This window comes from Stegostoma tigrinum, chromosome 4, assembly GCF_030684315.1.
Source record: "Stegostoma tigrinum isolate sSteTig4 chromosome 4, sSteTig4.hap1, whole genome shotgun sequence".
In the NCBI taxonomy this organism is placed as follows: domain Eukaryota; kingdom Metazoa; phylum Chordata; class Chondrichthyes; order Orectolobiformes; family Stegostomatidae; genus Stegostoma; species Stegostoma tigrinum.
In genome coordinates this window covers 57,215,621-57,234,264 of record NC_081357.1, presented here as the reverse complement: position 1 = coordinate 57,234,264, position 18,644 = coordinate 57,215,621, and the positions used below count along the sequence as shown (strand labels likewise).

General features: G+C 41.9%; 1 protein-coding gene across 4 annotated transcripts in view; it reads left to right on the top strand.

The window, feature by feature from the left end:
* The window catches only part of dse (dermatan sulfate epimerase), an 88,415-nt gene extending 69,856 nt beyond the window's left edge, over window positions 1-18,559 (top strand). For all 4 annotated transcript variants that reach the window (XM_048531889.2, XM_048531890.2, XM_048531891.2 and 1 more), the window contains 3 exons: window positions 2,164-2,403; window positions 5,019-5,226; window positions 11,557-18,559. In XM_048531889.2, the coding sequence (XP_048387846.1) occupies window positions 2,164-2,403; window positions 5,019-5,226; window positions 11,557-13,312 (2,204 nt within the window). In that variant the 3' untranslated portion in view covers window positions 13,313-18,559. The remainder of the gene's footprint in view (window positions 1-2,163; window positions 2,404-5,018; window positions 5,227-11,556) is intronic.
* The last annotated feature ends 85 nt before the right edge of the window (window positions 18,560-18,644 follow it).

Here is an 18,644-nt window from a genome sequence, read left to right as displayed (position 1 = left end):
CACCCTCACATCCATTCAAGACACAAAATAAATCTTTCACATTAGACAGAGGTTCACCAGCACATCCATCAACGTAGCCACCTCTACATCAGTGAGACCAAGCGGAGGCTCGGAGACCGATTTGTAGAGTATCTGCACTCTGTTCGCAACAAATGACAATACCTTCCAGTCATGAACCATTTTAACTCCCCCGCCTCCTCCCACTCCCCATGTGACATGTCCATCCTAGGCTTTCAGTGTCACAATGATGCCACCCACAAACTGGAGGAGCAGCGCCTCATATTCTACCTCAGGAGTCACCACAGCCCGATGACCTAAATGTGGATTTTACTAGTTTCAAAATCTCCCCGTCTCTGATCTCATCCCATGACCAACCCTCCCTCTCATCCCCCTCCTTGACCTCTCCATCTTCCCTCCCACCTATCTGTCCCTCCCCACCTCACTGACCAATCCCCACTCCTCCCAACCTACATTCACCTATCACCCTCCCACCTACCTTCCCCAGCCCCACCCCTCCATTCTCTATTTATTTCTGAGATCCCTTCCCCTTCCCCATTTCTGAAGAAGGGTCCTGACCTGAAACGTCAACTTTACTGCTCCTCTGCTGCCTCGCCCACTGTGTTCCTCCAGCCCCACACTGTGTTATCTCTGCTCATGTCGTAACTTGAACCACAACCTGTTCACCCAGCTTCAATTTGTTTGTTAAACAATGCTGAAAAATTGCCCAGAGCTTTGGGGCACAGGAGGCAGATTGAGATCCTTTTGGTTGTAAGTTACCCGTTCAGTTAAGGCTATTAATAGAATTGAGGGTCAGAAGCTGAGTAGGTGATTTCCCCATCTCCCTCATCAGGCTCCCTGTGGAATTATGGGAATAAATTGGGGTACTGTGGAAAGATGGTGGCTGGTCACCTGTTATATCTTGTGTGCCCTCCCACTGCAAAGACACTTGATGGTGTGCTGTAAAATACAGCCCATTGTTGAGTGTCCAGGACAAAAACAAGCCATTTAGACTGACCGGCAGATGCTCAGTGGTCCCAGTGTTGATCCTTGTGGAACACTTCTTTCCACAGATAGGTAGTTTGTGCATCTATTTTTAATCACTATTTTCTGCTTACTGTTTTGTAGCCAGCTTGCATAAAATTCTGCTGTCTGTTTCCTGGCTCCCAATTGTCTGCCTTTAGCCTACTCTGTGGTACCGTATCGAAGATTCTTTCAGTATATATAATTTATCTATATTACATCTACAATCAGATGATTCTTGTCTACTCCCTCTGTTTCTTCCTTAAATTATTCAATGGCGTTGATTAAGCGTGACCTTCCTGATGTGTGTGCTGCCACCTGTATCTTCTAAGTGCATCTTTCCTTTTAGGGGTTTGTCTATGGTCTTGTGTATGTCTGAGGGTAGCTGCCTTCTGGTCTAAGGAGAGACATCTTGTAAAGTAAATAAGATGTCATTTATTGCATCGCTGTTACTATTTACAGGCTATGGGGGTCCCTGATTTTCAAACGTCCAATTTAAGAACATTCATACTTATGAATGTGAACCTATACAGGAGTGTAGTTTTAAACATCTGACATACAAAGATTTCCACTGTTTACAGACAGCTTCTTTATATTGTCCTGCGTGTGTCCTGACTTGCGTACAACTCAACTTGTGAACAGGTTCAGAAATGGAACACAGGACTGCTTATATAAAAACAGGCTTTACATTATGTAAAGATTGTTGGCAGGAGCTAGCCTTACTTAGTCTTATCTCCCAAGAGGTCCTACTTTACTCTTCCACAAAACTGTTGTGGCATCATCCCATTGGCTAGTGCTTATTGTATTCAATCAAGAAGTAATACTTTCGGACTCCAGTAAAACACTTGCTCTTTGAAATACCTTATGACTGTATCCTATTCAGTTCCTGATGTTGTTTCATCCACCACTAAAGCTTCCTTTATTTTTCTCAACAGCGACATTACCCACTGTTTTAAAAGTAAAATCAAGCCTTGCCTGTCCGCAAATCCTCTGGTACAAATTTTAAAGTGAATTTTATTGAACAAGAATTTGACATTTGTTTAAAGGGTACCATTTTTGAAAGGTTGCTACTTTTGAATTTGTAATTTGAGTATGCTATTGATTTCCCTCAAATGCATTACTTCTTTCATTTTGTAACTCTAGGTTATCTCCAAGAAGCTTACCTATGGTCAAAACAAGCCCTTACTGTTCTTGAGAAGTCAATGGTTTTACTGAAGGATGTAAAAGATGGGTCCTTGTACGAAGGTGTGGCTTATGGCAGTTACACCACCAGATCCCTATTCCAGTACATGTTTCTGGTACAAAAGCATTTCAATATCAGCCACTTTGACCATCCCTGGATCAAGCAGCATTTTGCTTTCTACTATAGGACTGTGCTTCCAGGTAAATATTTTAAATTTATTAAATTATCTCGACTGTTATTTACACTCTAGTAGCTTTATCTCAGATACAAATGGCAAGACATAAAAAGGGAAGATTCAATCCAAATGCATTGTGCTGTGAGGTAGTTAGGTCTCTGTTTAGTACTCATAATGACAAACTCACAATCTCAGCTGTGCTACAGACAGGGTACTCCACAGACCTCGGAATGAAACAGATCCTAGAGGCTGGGCGTACACTTGCACTGGGAGAGGAACTGCTGCTGTCGGTATTGGAGACAGATGACTACCCAGGGTATTCAAATAGATTTCAATTCATTTGAATTAAATCATTGCTTCTTTCAGAAGAGTTTTCCGTCCAAAGAAATGAGTCAACCGATACTTACTGAAGGAAAATTATTGGTTTTAAGGAGAGGGGGAGTACTGCAGAAAATTGTTTATGTCTTTCTATACCATGTGTTGGGGTTTAAAAAAAGGCTAGAGTTATCACTAGTAGAGTTACATGTTGTGTGTGTGAACTGGTTAAAATTTACTTAGTTTTAATAATAATAGGTCTCATACAGAAACCTGCTCAGTGCTTTCTGTTAACCCAGAGTCCATTGGACCAGTAAATTGGGATAGTAAGTACGTTTTTCTTTTAAAAATAGTGTCGGAGTTCTACAGCACAGAAACAGACCCTTCAGTCCAACTCATCCATGCTGACCAGATATCCTAAATTAATCTAGTCCTATTTGTTCCGCATCTCTCTGAATCCTTCCCATTCATGTACCCATAGAGATGCCTTTTAAATGTTGTACCAGCCTCCACCACTTCCTCTGGCAGCTCATTCCATACACGCACCATCCTCTGCTTGAAAAATTTGCCCCTTAGGTCCCTTTTATAACCTTTCCCCTCTGTCCTTAAACCTATCCAATCTCGTTTGGACTCTCCCACATTGGGAAAAGACCCTGCATATTCACATATGGTGACATATATCAAAAAGTATGTTCTTAAACCTTTTGTGCTGACATCAAGAGAAATTGGACTTGAGTATCAATGGACTTTCCCAAGTGACTCCTGATGATTGAGGGACCATTATTGCCCAGCACATCCAGTAGAACTCCCTGCAATATGCAACCCTAAACCTATGGCAGTTCTTTGAATTGTGGTTGTCAGATCTTTTATAGCATACTTGAGAGGGAAGATGAGATTTTTATTTAACATGAGGTTGCTTTGTATGTGGAATGAGTTGCCAGAGGAAGTGGTAGACATGTTGGATCTGTACATTAAAAAAACAATTAAGAGGGATATGGGCCAAACACAGGCAAGTTGGACTAGTTTAGTTTGGGAAATTTAGTCTGCCTGGACTAGTTGAACTGAAGGGTCTGTTCCATGCTGTATGACTCTATAAAAATACAACTCATAGTTTTATCTAAATGATGTGCAAGATTCTGCAAAATCTTAATTACTCCAATTACTTAATTACTGTATTTTATAAGTTAATGTAACAGCCATTCACAAACAACAGTGTTCTTTAAGCTAGATTGAGGTAAGTGACCTACAAAGCTTTTATTTGGGGGTCTTTAGTTGACAAGAATTGTTAGCCAGGATATTGTGTGCTCTTTGTCATGTGGCCCAAAATCTTTAATATGCACCTGAAACATTGCTACAGGTTGCTGGGGCCTGATAAAGAGTCTGAAAATGCAATACTCCCTCAGGGTTTCAAATTTTAGTTTATATGCACAATGGATCACTGCCACAATGTGGCACTTTTGGAGGCAGATCCTTGGTTCATTGTCCATTGATGCCTCATACTGAGCCATTTGCTGAAAGTTGTTCACTGTAGATACCAGGGTTAAATACAAAATCACTCTCCCTGTAGGAATCACAACAACTGGCAGCACATATTAATAATTGAATAAAACATGAGTAACATGACATCTATAAAGGGTGTTACATTGTGGAGAGAATCTGATTTCATAATGTTGATTTGATCATATTACCTTTACCAATCGATGCTCATAAGATTGGTTTTATCTTTTACTTTCATATGAAGCATTCTCAACAGCAATTTGGTAAAAATTCTAAGCAACTTAGTTAGATGACATTCAGGACTTCAGGTAAGAAAGGATAAAGGCTTAAATATTAACACAGTAATATCATCCTGCTGTAAATAGCACAACTTGGGATATTTGCAAATCTAGTCAACTATCAATACATTTAGACAAGTATCTGCAAATCAGTCAACTGGAGAAAATGTTGAATAATCCTGAAATATCCAAATTGTCAACAAATGAATGAGGATTTCAGTTGAGGTACGAGTGTCATTGGTATGTCCACTCAGTTATAACTCTCATGTTGCTGCAGAGATAATGGGAACTGCAGATGCTGGAGAATCTGAGATAACAAAGTGTGGAGCTGGATGAACACAGCAGGCCAAGCAGCATCTCAGGAGCACAAAAGCTGATGAGATGCTGCTTGGCCTGCTGTGTTCATCCAGCTCCACACTTTGTTACCTCATTTTGCTGCTCCAGCTTTTTGTATGACTGTTGGGAGAGCAATGTTCAATTTACTTTTACTTCACTCTGTGACTTCTCTTTAGCACTGAATTTTGATTTTGATTTTGATTATATTTTCTAGGTTTTCAAAGGACTGTCGCCATTGCTGATTCAAACTACAACTGGTTCTATGGTCCTGAGAGTCAACTGGTGTTCCTGGATACCTATGTAATGCGCAATGGCAGTGGCAACTGGTTAGCAGAGCAGATCAGAAAATATCGAATACAGGAGGGACCAGGCACACCAGCCAAAGGACAGAGATGGTGCACACTCCATACTGAATTTCTGTGGTAAGATGGCAGTCAATTGGATGAAATTATCAAGTGTTTAAGGCAAAAGAAAGGCTAGTGAGGGATTAGTTAAATAGCACATGTAAATTTGAGCGCTCGCTGGCAAGTACCAGGACAGCCTCATGACAGCATGATAGGCAACACTCACTATAAAATGATAGTGCTGTCACCATACCCTTCACCACATCACAGGTACAAATTGTGATCAGAGATAATGGGAACTGCAGATGCTAAGTGATAGCAGACAGCAAAGTGTGGAGTTGGATGAACACAGCAGGCCAAGCAGCACAAAAGGAGCACAAAAGCTGACGTTTCGGGCCTAGACCCTTCATCAGAAAAGGGGGATGGGGACATGGTTCTGAAATAAATAGGGAGAGAGGGGGAGGTGGACCAAAGTTGGATAGAGGAGAAGATAGGTGGAGAAGAGAGTATAGGTGGGGAGGACGGACAGGCCAAGGGGGTGGGATGAGGTTAGCAGGTAGGAAATGGAGGTGCGGCTTGAGGTGGGAGGAGGGGATAGGTGAGAGGAAGAACGGGTTAGGGAGGTGGGGACGAGCTGGGCTGGTTTTGGGATGCAGTGCGGAGAGGGGATATTTTGAATCTGGTGAAATCCACAAGGATACCATTGGGCTGCAGGGTTCGGAGGCAGAATATGAGTTGCTGTTCCTGCAACCTATGGGTGGCATCGTTATGGCACTGCAGGAGGCCCAGGATGGACATGTCGTCCAAGGAATGGCAGGGGGAGTTAAAATGGTTCATGACTGGGAGGTGCAGTTGTTTATTGCAAACCAAGCGTAGGTGTTCTGCAAAGCGGTCCCCAAGTCTCTGCTTGGTTTCCCTAATGTAGAGGAAGCCACACCGGGTACAGCGGATGCAGTATACCACGTTGGCGGATGTGCAGGTGAACATCTGCTTGATGTGGAAAGTCATCTTGGGGCCTGGGATGGGGGTGAGGGAGGAGGTGTGGGGGCAAGTGTAGCACTTCCTGCAGTTGCAGGGGAAAGTGCCGGGTGTGGTGGGGTTGGAGGGGAGTGTGGAACAGACAAGGGAGTTGCGGAGAGAGTGGTCTCTCCAGAAGGCAGACAGGGGTGGGGATGGAAAAATGTCTTCAGTGTTGGAGTCGGATTGTAGATGGCGGAAGTGTCGGAGGACATCCACTGTACCCGTTGTGGCTTCCTCTACATTGGGGAAATCAAGCGGTGGCTTGGGGACCGCTTTGCAGAACACCTACGCTCGGTTCAACTGCACGTCCCAGTCGTGAACCATTTTAACTTCCCCTCCCATTCCTTCGACGACATGTCCATCCTGGGCCTCCTGCAGTGCCATAATGATGCCACCTGTAGATTACAGGAACAGTAACTCATATTCCGCTTGGGAACCCTGGAGCCCACTGGTATCAGTGTGGATTTCACCACCTTCAAAATCTCCCCTCCCCCCACCGCATCCCAAAACCAGCCCAGCTCATCCCCATCTGCCTAACCTGTTCTTCATCTCACCTATACCCTCCTCTCATCTCAAGCCACACCTCCATTTCCTACCTACTAACCTCATCCCTCCCCCTTGACCTGTCCATCTTCCCCGGACTGACCTATCCCCTCCCTACCTCCCCACCCATACTCTCCACCTAGCTTCTCCTCTATCCATCTTCGGTCCGTCTCCCCCTCTCTCCCTATTCATTTCAGAATCCTCTCCCCATCCCCTTTTTCTGATGAAGGGTCTAGGCCCGAAACGTCAGCTTTTGTGCTCCTTTCGTGCTGCTTGGCCTGCTGTGTTCATCCAGCTCCACACTTTGTTATCACTGGTACAAATTGTGCTGTGTGGAGTGGTTCCTGTAGCAGGTGAAGGTGCAGAGTTTCAGCAACAAAAAACTTCCTCCCTCTGCCTCCTGAACCCACTTACATGGGGAATCAAGCCCTGTATTTCTGAACGTATAGTGCCTGACCTCCAAATTTTGCATGTTTCTTCACCATAAGTGTAGTTTGCACCTGCCTTCAGCATATTGAAAGGCACAGCAAAAGCAACTTGTGGCATGGCAGCTAACCTGGTGTTTGACATACCAAGTCCAGTGTTGGACTTCCAAGTTTGCCAATCATTTTATCCACATTTTTGTAAGAGGGGCTTTGGTAACGAAGTCTGAAGGCCGCTCCCCGCTCCCTCTCTAAGACATTCTACAACTGGTTGGCAGAATCCTATTTTGGAATTGGAGGTTTTGGCTGCCAGCCAGAAAGCAGGGACAAGACACATTCTGCCTCTTTATACAAAGGCCCACAGAAACACAAATCAATCAGACAGGGCCAAGTCCACCAGTGGGGGAGGCAATGGCCTAGTGGTATTATCGCTGGGCTGTTAGTCCAGAGACCCAGGTGATGTACTGGGGACATGTGTTCAATCCCACCACAGCAGATGGTGGCATTTGAATTCAATAAAATATCTGGAATTAAGAGATTAACAATGACTGTCAATCGATTGCCAATTGTTGGGAAAAACCCATCTGCCTCACTAATGGCCTTTAGGGAAGGAATCTGCCATCGTTACCTGGAGTGGCCTACATGTGACTCCAGACCCAAAGCAATGAGGTTGACTCATAACTGCCGTCTGGGCAATTAGGGATGGGCAATAAATGCTGGCCTTGCCAGGACACCCTCATCCCGTGAATGAGTAATAAGTAAAGAGAATCAAAACCTCCTGGACAGAAGTCCCATGTCGTGAGTTTGGCCGGCCTCACCACTAGCAAACAGTGACCATAACATGGTAGAATTTAGCATTCAGTTTGAGAGGGAGGAACTATGGTTTGAAACAATTGTGCTAAGCTTAAATAAGGGTAATTACAAAGAAATGAAGGTGGAGATTGTTGGAGTGGATTGAAGAAGGAGTTTCATAGGAAAGATAGCTGGGCAACAATGGCAGGTATTTAAGGAAATAGTTCATGCCTCACAGAGAAGGCCTATTCCAATGAGAAAGAAACATTCTAGGAAGCAGCTAAGTTAACCAGAAAGTTAAGTATTACATTAACTTGAAAGAAGAAAAGCATAAAATGTTACAAAGATTAAGGGTAAACCAGAAGATTGGGAAAGTTTTTTCAACAAACAAAACAATCATTATGAAACAATAAAGAAGGAAAAGATAAACTTTGAAAGTAAACTTGCAAATAACGTCAAGAACGACAGCAAGAGCTTCTCCAATCAAATAAAAAGGAAGAGAGAGGCCAAAGTAAACATAGGCTCTGGAAATAATAATGGGGAACCAGAAATGGTAGAGGAGTTGAATAAATACTTTGCATTTGTTTTCACAGACACTAATAGAATTTCAAAAGCACTAAAATAAATCAAGGGACAAGAGGAGGAGATGAAATAAATCAAAGAACTATTAGTACAGAAAAAGTGGCAGGGAAATTGATGGAGCTAAAGACTAATAGGACCATTGGACCTGATTTGATGTATTTTAGGACACTTTCTGGAAGTAGTTATAGATGATGGAAGCACTGGTAGTAATCTTCCAGTAAAAGTTCCAGAGGCTTGGCAAGCTGCCAATGTAACACCTCTTCACAAGAAACGACAAAAAAAGGCCAGTTAGTTTAGTGTATGTTTATTTTATGTTATAAAGTATATTATAATACAGAACATTTGGAAATACATAACACGCATGCATAATCACATTGTATGATCAAGCAGAGTGAGCATGAATGTATGAAGGGGAAAACATGTCTGACAAACGTATTGGAATTCTTTTGAGGAGGTTAACAAACCAGGGGGATAAATGGGAAGCAGTGGGTGTAATATCATTGGATTTTCAGACGGCATTTGATGACGTACCACTAGTTAGGCAATTTAATAAGATAAGAGCTCATGGGTGTTCGATTAGTATATTAGTATGGATAGAGAATTGGCTAATAGAAGACAGAGTTGGGATAATGAGGGCATTTTCAGGATGACAACCTGTAACTAGTGGAGTGCCTCAGCCATCATAATTATTTACAATATATTTTAATGACTTGGATGAGGAAAGTGAACTTACTATAGCCATGTTTGAAGATGGCACTAAAATAAGCGGGGAGACAAGTGGGAAGGATGATGCAGAGTTTGCAGAGGGATTATAGACAGGTTAAGTGAGTGGGCAAAAAAAAACTTCGCAGATGGAATATAATGTGGGCAAATTTGAAAATATGCACTTTGACAGGAAGAATAGAAGAGCGGAGTATTAGAAAAATGGAAAAAGACTGGAGAAAACTACAACGTAGAGGGATTTGGGAGCTCTAGTGCATAAATCACAAAAGGTTAGTATTTGAGTTCCGCTCATAGGGAAACAAAGTACAATGTTATCCTTCATGTCAAAGGGAATGGAGTATAAAAGTAGGAACACCATGCTAAAACCATGCAAGTAATAGTCAGACCACAACCGGAATACTGTGAACAGTTTTGTGCCCCTTATGTAAGGAAAAATATAGCAGCATTGATGGCAGTCCCGAGAAGTTTCGTTTGGCTGCTACCAAATATTAAGGGACTGCCTTATAAGCAGAGGTTGAGCAGATTGAGCCTGTACTCATTGGAGGTCACAAGAATGAAAGCCTACACTATTGAAACATGTAAGTTTCTTTGGGACGCAACAGGATAGGTGCGGAAATGTTGTTTCCCCTTGTGGGAGGGAGTCTAGGACCAGAGGGGATGACCTTAGAAGAAGGGGTCACCCATTTAAGACAGAGATGAGGAGAAATCTCTTCTCAGTGGGTAAGTGGAATTCTTGATTGCAGAGGGCTATGCAGATTGGATAGTTAAGTGTATTCAAGGTTGAGATAGACAGATTTTTACCAGTGAGGAAATAAAGTGTACTAACAAAAGGCAGAACAGTGGAGTTGAGAATTATCATATCAGTCGTGATCCCAATCAATGATGGTGCAGACTTGATGGGTTGAATATCCTTCTTCTGCACTTACATCTTATGGTTTTAACCCCTCCCCATGCATCCCTTGCCTGCCAGACCCATGGATCCAGGGCATGGGTCAGCGGTGGGAATGGGAGTGGACTTTATGGGGTGAAGGATGCCGGGAGCAGCATGGTCATTCTCATTGTGGTTCTCCCTTCCCGTCCTGATACCCATTCCCTCGATCAGGCATTTGGTACTGAATTGGCCACTTAAGACTCAATTGGCAATGAGTCAGGAAGATCAACCATGGACTTATTTGCTCAGGACTTATTCTTTCTAGAGGCAGGAAGATGGGACGGTTCAGATACAGCGGCACCCTGCATAGTTAAATGGCCTTCTGGCCTCCAAGATTGTCATCAGCAACAGCAGAGATTTGTGTCTCTTATATTTTTATGCTGCATACATGGCACCTTTATTTTAGGAACATTTATACAATTTTGAAATATCTTTTGCATCATATCAACGATCATTGTTGTCATCATGTGTGCTCTGCCCGGAAGGCAGGTCCTTCGACCATAACAACCTGTCCAGATCTTTCTGTTCTGCTCCATTCTCTTCATTTGCCAATAACATCTTCAAGTCATCCAATATCAGTATTCTCTTCCTTCCTTTTTACTTTTCCTTTTTTCCCCTAAATGTTAATGTTAATTAAATGTTAATTCCCTCTTAACATTTCTTACAAGTACATTTTCTTAAAATGTGCCCAAGCCAGTTTCTCTGCCTGGGTTCTTGGTGTATTATGATCCCTCTCATGTCACTGATTGACAGCATCATGCCACATTCACAAGATGGCTGGTCTGCCTACACCCCATGGGCCGCAGCAGTTGAGAAGGTGGCTCGCTGCCACCAGTTTAAGGGCAGCTAGGGATGGGAATAAATGCCACCCCTGCCAGTAAATGTCACAACCCCTGAACAAATATCCAAAGTAAGAAGTCATATTGGTGCAATAAGTGTTGTTCTTCGGTATAAGTTGAGGCACATGTTTGGACACAGTAGGGAGAGTTTTACTCTGCATCTGGCTGGTGTTATACACCTTTTTTTATTCACTGGCGTTGCTGATTGGCTACCATTTATTGCCTGTCCCTAGCTGTTCTCAATGATTCTACTGACTTTTAGAACTGTAATCGAACATAAAATCAATGTAAAGGAAACTGAAGCATTCTAATGGAAAAATGTTAATATATATATTTAAAGAAGCAGGTATTAACCATTTCTAACCTGATATTTATTGACCTAGTCTAATTAAATTGCCAAAAATAAGCAACCGAAAGTCACATCTGTTGTACTCAACTGAGATTTAGGGGCATTTTTTTAAAAATTAAGTTAACTGTGGTCCCACATTATTGAACTATGTTTGCCCTTGCTGTGCTGTCAAAATAGTTTCAGCCTTTTCTTTCTATTTGTTATCAGGTATGATGGCTCTCTGACTCCAGTGCCACCTCTGGATTATGGGGTACCAAAATTACATTATTTTGAAGATTGGGGTGTTGTAACTTACGGAGGGGCTTTACCAGCAGAAGTTAACCGACCTTTCTTGTCCTTCAAATCGGGTAAACTGGGAGGACGTGCAATCTACGACATGGTTCATCAGAAGAAGTATTCACAGTGGATTAATGGATGGAAGAATTTTAATGCTGGCCATGAACATCCTGATCAGAACTCTTTCACGTTCGCACCTAATGGGGTACCTTTCATCACAGAGGCTTTGTACGGCCCAAAATACACCTTTCTCAACAATGCTTTAATGTTCTCTCCAGCCACAGCAGGTACTTGCTTCAACCCTTGGGAAGGGCAGGTGACAGAAGCATGCAATTCGAAGTGGCTGAAGTATAAACATGGGATCTCTGGGGATTGTCATGGCCAGGTGACAGCAGCTTTAGAGCAGAATGGTGTGGTCTTTATCAGAGGAGAGGCAGTGGGAGCGTATAGTCCTAGCCTGAAACTGAAAAGTTCCCAAAGGAACCTTCTCCTTCTGCAACCTCAGCTTTTACTCCTGGTAGATCAAATCCACTTGGCAGAAGACAGCCCGCTTGAAAAAATGAGTGCGTATTTCCATAATACAGATGTGGCTTTTGAGGAAATATCTGAAGATGGGGTAAATGGAGCATTTATTAGGCAAAAAGATGGCCAGTACACAATGTTCTGGATGGATGATAAAGGCAATAGTGAAAAGGCTGGACTAGCATTCAAGACTTATCCTCGCGGATACCCATACAATGGAACACACTATGTGAATGTTACAACTACGCTGAGGTACCCAGTCACGAGAACAGCCTATATTTTCTTTGGACCTTCTGTGGAGATTCAAAGCTTTAGCATTCGAGGAGATTCAGATCGGATAGATATATATCTAGCAACAAATGAGAAAACCTATACAGTTTATCTCTTAACTGGGGAAACAGCAGTGAAACCACTGTTTGCCATGGTACTAGCTGACCGTCAAAAGATTGTATTTGATAGAACTTCTGCAATCAGGGATGCTTCAGTGCAGGAGACAAAAGATTATGTGAATATTGTTGAAGAAAATATTCAGCACACAAAACCAGTGTTTCAGCAGCTCGAAAAGCAGATCTTGGCGCGAGTCCTGAACACTGATAACTTCCGGAAGACGGCCGAGCGTCTTCTAAAACTATCAGACAAAAAGAAGACAGAGGAAGCTGTTGAAAAGTTATTTTCTGTCTCGTTTGGACAAGCCAAGGCCAAAAAAATGAAAAAAGGAAAAGGTGATGGTGATAAATTTCCCAATAACTTTCCAGATATTTTTGCACAAATTGAAATGAATGAGAAAAGAGAGCGGAAGAAGTTGCTGCAGCGAATGCAAGAAGAAACTTCCGATGAAAGAAATGAGGACATGGGGGAGACTTTTGATTTTATGGACTTTTCCGATGTGAAAAAACCAGAACGAGGTACAAACAAAAATGTAAAAAGTGGTTCCGTGAAACCAGGAGCCACTGTTCGAAGCACTGCCCAATCCTTATCAGCTTCCTACACAAGAGTCTTCTTAATTTTAAATATTGCAACCTTCTTCTTCCTATTAGCATTACAGCTAATTCGATTTCAGAAAGCTCCAAGCTTGCACACCCAAAGATTTCTCTATGCTGTGCTTCTACTAGATAGCTTTGTTCTGCTTTGCTTGTACTCATCTTGTTCTCAAGCACAGTGCTAGACCAGGGAAGCCAACTCGTGAAAGACTGAATAAATATGCAGTAAGATTACTCAATTGAGTGCTTAATGCAAATACATTTTAACAGATTTTCATGAGAGATACTTAACAAGAAAGCCAAATAATTTGATGAATCATTAGCAAAGTTGCAGTTAAGTGGAATGACCACTAACACTTATTACCTGCCTCCCTGATCATCCACCAAGCCTTTCCCAGGAGAGTTGTGTGACAATGCCTCATTGCACAGCTTCTTTTGTTATTAGTATTTCATCCCCTTGTTGAAGAAAATAGCATTTTGTTTCTTTTGTTATTCATATTGCACTTGCCTTCATTCCCTTTCCAAGGGTATCACAATGAATATCCAGCATCTTTTGACGTATTGATATTCTTTAAAACTTCACTATCCATGAGGAGGCTTCCCTTTATTAAGTTGGACCAACTGAACAAAAATGTGCAATTATTTTAACAAGCCCATTGCTTTTAAATATTTCAGTTTGACACTCTTATCTGTAAATGGTGGACCTGTAGCTTCTCTTTCCTTTTGAATGTTCTATGTAGTAGTGTCTGGATTCCTGTGACTGCTGGTGATATCTCAGTGAACAGCAATGATTGTGCATACAATGTGTCTACTAACTGCAGCTGGGTTGTTCAGTTTGTTATTCTTTTCATGATCAGTCATTAAAGCACAAATGTTATTAAGCATTTCTTAAACACTTTTAAAGAATACCAGGAAATGTTTTTCTTTGAATAATTAGGACTACGATTCATTATTCTCAGTGGGTGGATATGGATCATTTTGCATGGTGTGTTTTGGAATTTGCTCAGTGGGATTGCAAAGTGAGAAAATTATCTTGTAGTTCCTGCCTACAATTAGGCTTCTCTACATTCCCCTACATTGTCAACTGTCCCTCATTCTGTGACTGTTTGCAAAATTTTACAATCTTCCTCACAGTTTGTGATGCCCCTTGAATTGCTTTTATCAGGAAACATCAAAACCCTTTCTTATTATCCACACAAAATCCATTTAAACAAACGAATGTCAAAGAGACGAACAACAAAAGATCCATGGTGTACACAAATACAAATGCTTCACTACCTCCACACTCCCAAACAAAAACTCCTCAACAGTTATCCACAAAATATCCATGGATTTATGATCATATCTGTGCTGACAGTTGCACCTGTGTTTCTTATCATGGGAAGTCACCAATGAAACCCAATTAAATACTTCAAAATTTCATACATTCCATATCTGCTTTGAGATGGTGTGAATCACTGAAGCAATTAACTTAAACTGGTTGCACTTAACCTGCCCTTTGCTTTCAGTTTTCCAAGCTGTTCATCATATCCTTCAGAAATTGGATAGTAACTTTGAGTCAGTCACATCAGTGAGTAAACTCACCTGTATGGAGCACCAATGAAAAGAGAAGCAAATGCTGTCATTTTTTCCAAAGCTTTGTGTCCACAGTTGGAAAAATGTAGCCAGTGTGTTTACATTTCTGATATGCACTTCCAAAACGGCAGAGTGCCCATCATCAACATTTAATTGTAAACAATCCTTAGAGCTTTACCTGCAATTAATTTGCAATTAGCAAGTAACTTTCTTATTGGACACATTTTTGAACTGTGTATTTGTGTACTCTGTGGATACCTACCCGGGGTCTGTGTACACGTGAGGTCAACCTCAGACTCTGTCTCTTTTTCTCATTGACTCTTCTAGTCTGATAGCATGGTCCTTTGTGGTACCTGGGAGAATTACTTAAGACCTGTATCTCCCTTGCATCTTGTCTGTGGAGACTCTATGCCACTATGCTCTGCAGATAAAAAGGTGTACTGGATGTATAGTTTCATTTCTCTGTCTTTTAGTCTCCTTCACAGTTTTTCTACTTGCTATTACTGCCTTAATTCTCGCGTACTGACTGTCTGTCTTGTAAACTCTTCTTTTGGCACCCCGCACAAGTGCTAAGGGAGCCCCTCCTGAAAACCTGGCAAATACCTCTGCCATTTTTTCTGGGCAGAATTGCGTGTACGTATTTTGGGACAGACAAATGCAATATCCTTGGAGCTGAGTGTGCCCTGGATGTTGTATTCTCAAAGAAGTTTTGTTTCTGCAGCACAATAAACCTGATGACACAAAGAAACATTCATCTCAAAGGTTATAAAATGTGTGTAGTTTTTAAGGTTTGACCTGGAGACGACAACTTGGCCTAGGACCAACAGGCTTGTGTATTAACCTGCTCCTTGACTCAATTTCCCATATTTTCTTTCTTTATCTAGAGCCAAAGAGAGTACAGAATTGTTTATTGTTGAACAAGTAGCCCTCCAATTTCGGAATTGACATTCTCAGAACTACTCCACATTTTGACCACAATTTCCTGTAATTTTCCTCTGGCAGACTGGGATGTTCAGTCCCTCATTACTGAAAACCCTGTTATTTTTCAAACTTCTCTATTGCTTACAAACCTCATCCTCTATTTCATTTGCACTATTCTGTAGCCTGTAATTTTCTCTTCCTTACAGTAACAAGATTTAAAAAAAAACTCAACTCAAAGCAGACAGATTGAGTGGAGAACTGAGCTAAGGAGTGCCTTCGAGCTGTGCTGTGGCAACCCACAGTGTGTGTGCCCTGTTGTGAAGTGAATTATACCAGACACCATACTGCTGAGAGAATTGAGTATGTATAATGAACGATTACAATGGAATACAGAACAGGCAGATCATGGGACCAATCAACATGCAATGCCGCTACAGTGCTAGTGACACCATTTTACAGTTTAAAGGTCCAACTGACATCATCTGTTAGCCTCGCATTTCTAAACCCATTACCAGCACTGTTTAAAGGGGCACCGACTATTCACAAGTCAGTTGCAGGTTGAATTTTTCAGTGTGTTAATATAATTCCACAAATGTTTGGGAACAGTTCTTGCCGTGAGTTGTCTGTCATGAGACTGAGGAGTGTGAGATGGGAAAGGATAACCAAAGGAAGAGGCAGCCGAAACACAGACACTTTCAAATTGAGCTGTCAGTGATGGAACTCAGTTGTAGAAGATAACCATTGATCAAACTCACTTCCCAATTCCTGTTACCAATCTCACACATTAGCCTCTCTGTCATGGACCATAAATAATTTTACTGTTTAATGCAAAAGAAGCATAGGTAAAGCCACCACAGTCCTACTCTGTCATCAGAGAGAAATGGCTGGTGGTGGTTTAACCTGAGTGTTACCAAGCCTGAGGCAAGGGGAGAGTTTAGGACGAGAGTCCTTCATGGTAACCTCAGCTTGTGTAGGAATTGAACTTGTGCTCTCCCCTTCACTCTGCATCACAAACAGCTGTCCAGCCAACTGAGCTAATTAACCCCACTCCACCGTAATTTGGGGCAGTAGACACTTGCTCAACATCCAAAAATAAAAGTCAACACAAAACAAACATTCTGAAATAAAAATATGAATAAAATCATTCCATACAAAATCAACAAAGCACTTTCTGCATTCCCTTATGTCTTCTATGACACTTTGTCCAATTATTCCTTAGTAATCCTACAAAGTGGCTGCAGTTTGGCTGATTTTTAATGAGGAAGGACTTGGTGGATGATTTTGTGTAGCTCTGGGTGTAGAAGGCCTGGTTACAGGCTGCTGCATTTTGTTATGGATGACAGCTGTAAAGACTGCTTAGCTGATAGGCAGCAACAAGGGCACTGATGCAATGGCTGGGGTTTGGAGAAGAAATGATGTTCCTTCCAAAAGAGGCTTGTACTCCATCAAGACACCCAGAAAGGTGATAGAGGACAAGTATGGAGGACAGGTGGCTAGATTGCTGAGACAACTGGGAAGCCCCTTAGTGGACTAGAATCCATAGCCACAATAAGAGTAATCCAAGCTTGCAAGGGGCAAGTTATTCTTGCATAACAACTGTTGCATCTTACACCACAGTTTCAGATATTGGATGATTGCTACTTGGGCTGACATTGGAAATGGAGATTTCAACCATCAGGTACATGTGTGGTCAGACTCTCAGGTGTGTGAATGGAGTTGGTCACACCTTTCAAAATAGAAAGGACAGACCCCGAATTCCTGTTCCAAACTGGTGTTGGGTTCCTCCACATTCCCTAATATTAACTGCACACTTTCTGGCAGGGTTCTTTTCATCAATCCTTTGAGCATGCATACCGACACGGTTTGTCTGGAACTTCCCCAATGAAGTACTCATCTGAGTTCATCTATATGCAGCCTTGTTTTCAGTGAGCTAACACTTGCACTATTCATACCCCCTGCTCTGGTTGCAGCCCACTCATGCCTAGTGTCTCTGTACAAGCAGATCTTACCTCTAGTCTATCTTCAACGGCATGTGCAGGATCTAAGCTGGTGAGTGAAATCGAGTATAGGTGCTGTATCTTCTGTATGACTACCTTCATGCTGTTCCTTCAATGGTAAAATAACAACTGTCCGGATATCTGAAAGGAAGAAAAGATAAAATTGGAAGGCTTTCTTCAAAGTGGTGAGAGTGTCTCAGAGCTCAATTGCCCACTGAGTGGGCCATCAACACTTGAAATAGCTGTCTTTCTCACATGATGGACATCTGAGCTTGTTGATTTGATTAAACATACAATTCTTGGATTTGAAGTCTGTTGCTGATTGACTTCCAGATGGGAAGCAGGATTCTAGGCTGAATTGACAGCCTGCTTCCAACTCTCTGCAAGGTGCTGGCTGGAAAGAAGCCTTCACTTTGCCTGTGGGAGGGATAAACTACTGGGTACAGCTCACTGAGGAAACTACTGTTGCATACTAACCTCTAGGAAGTTGTAACTCATCCTAACCAACTTTTAAAAATAACCCTGGATTAACCAAAGCTTGAAATTTATAACCTATACCCTCTCTAATCTTTTCTTCCTGAATGTTCGTGAGTGGAGTAGTGAAACAATTCCCCCACCTTTTGAATGTTTAGTAACAAAGCCCATCTTTGACTGTATCAGTGTGAAGGTTATTCTGTGTAAGTGCTGCTTATTAGCACTGTTGATGATCCATTCCATCACTTTGCTGTTGATGGAGAGGACCATCTTTGGCTGGGTTGGATTTATCCTGTTTTTTGGGCACATCACATTTCCGGTCAGTTTTCTACAGGTATATGCCAGTGTTGTAGCTGTACTGTAACAGCTTGACTAGGGGTGTGGCTCTTTGAGTACTATCGTTATATTTGGCTGAATAATAAGGTTATCAATAATGACACTAATAAAAATTGAAAATTTGCTTCACTAAGTCTCTTCTGGCTGTTAATCGTATCAAGGAGGTTTCGCCTGTCGAGGACTGAACCTCTTCTCAAGTTTCCAGTTAATGTAG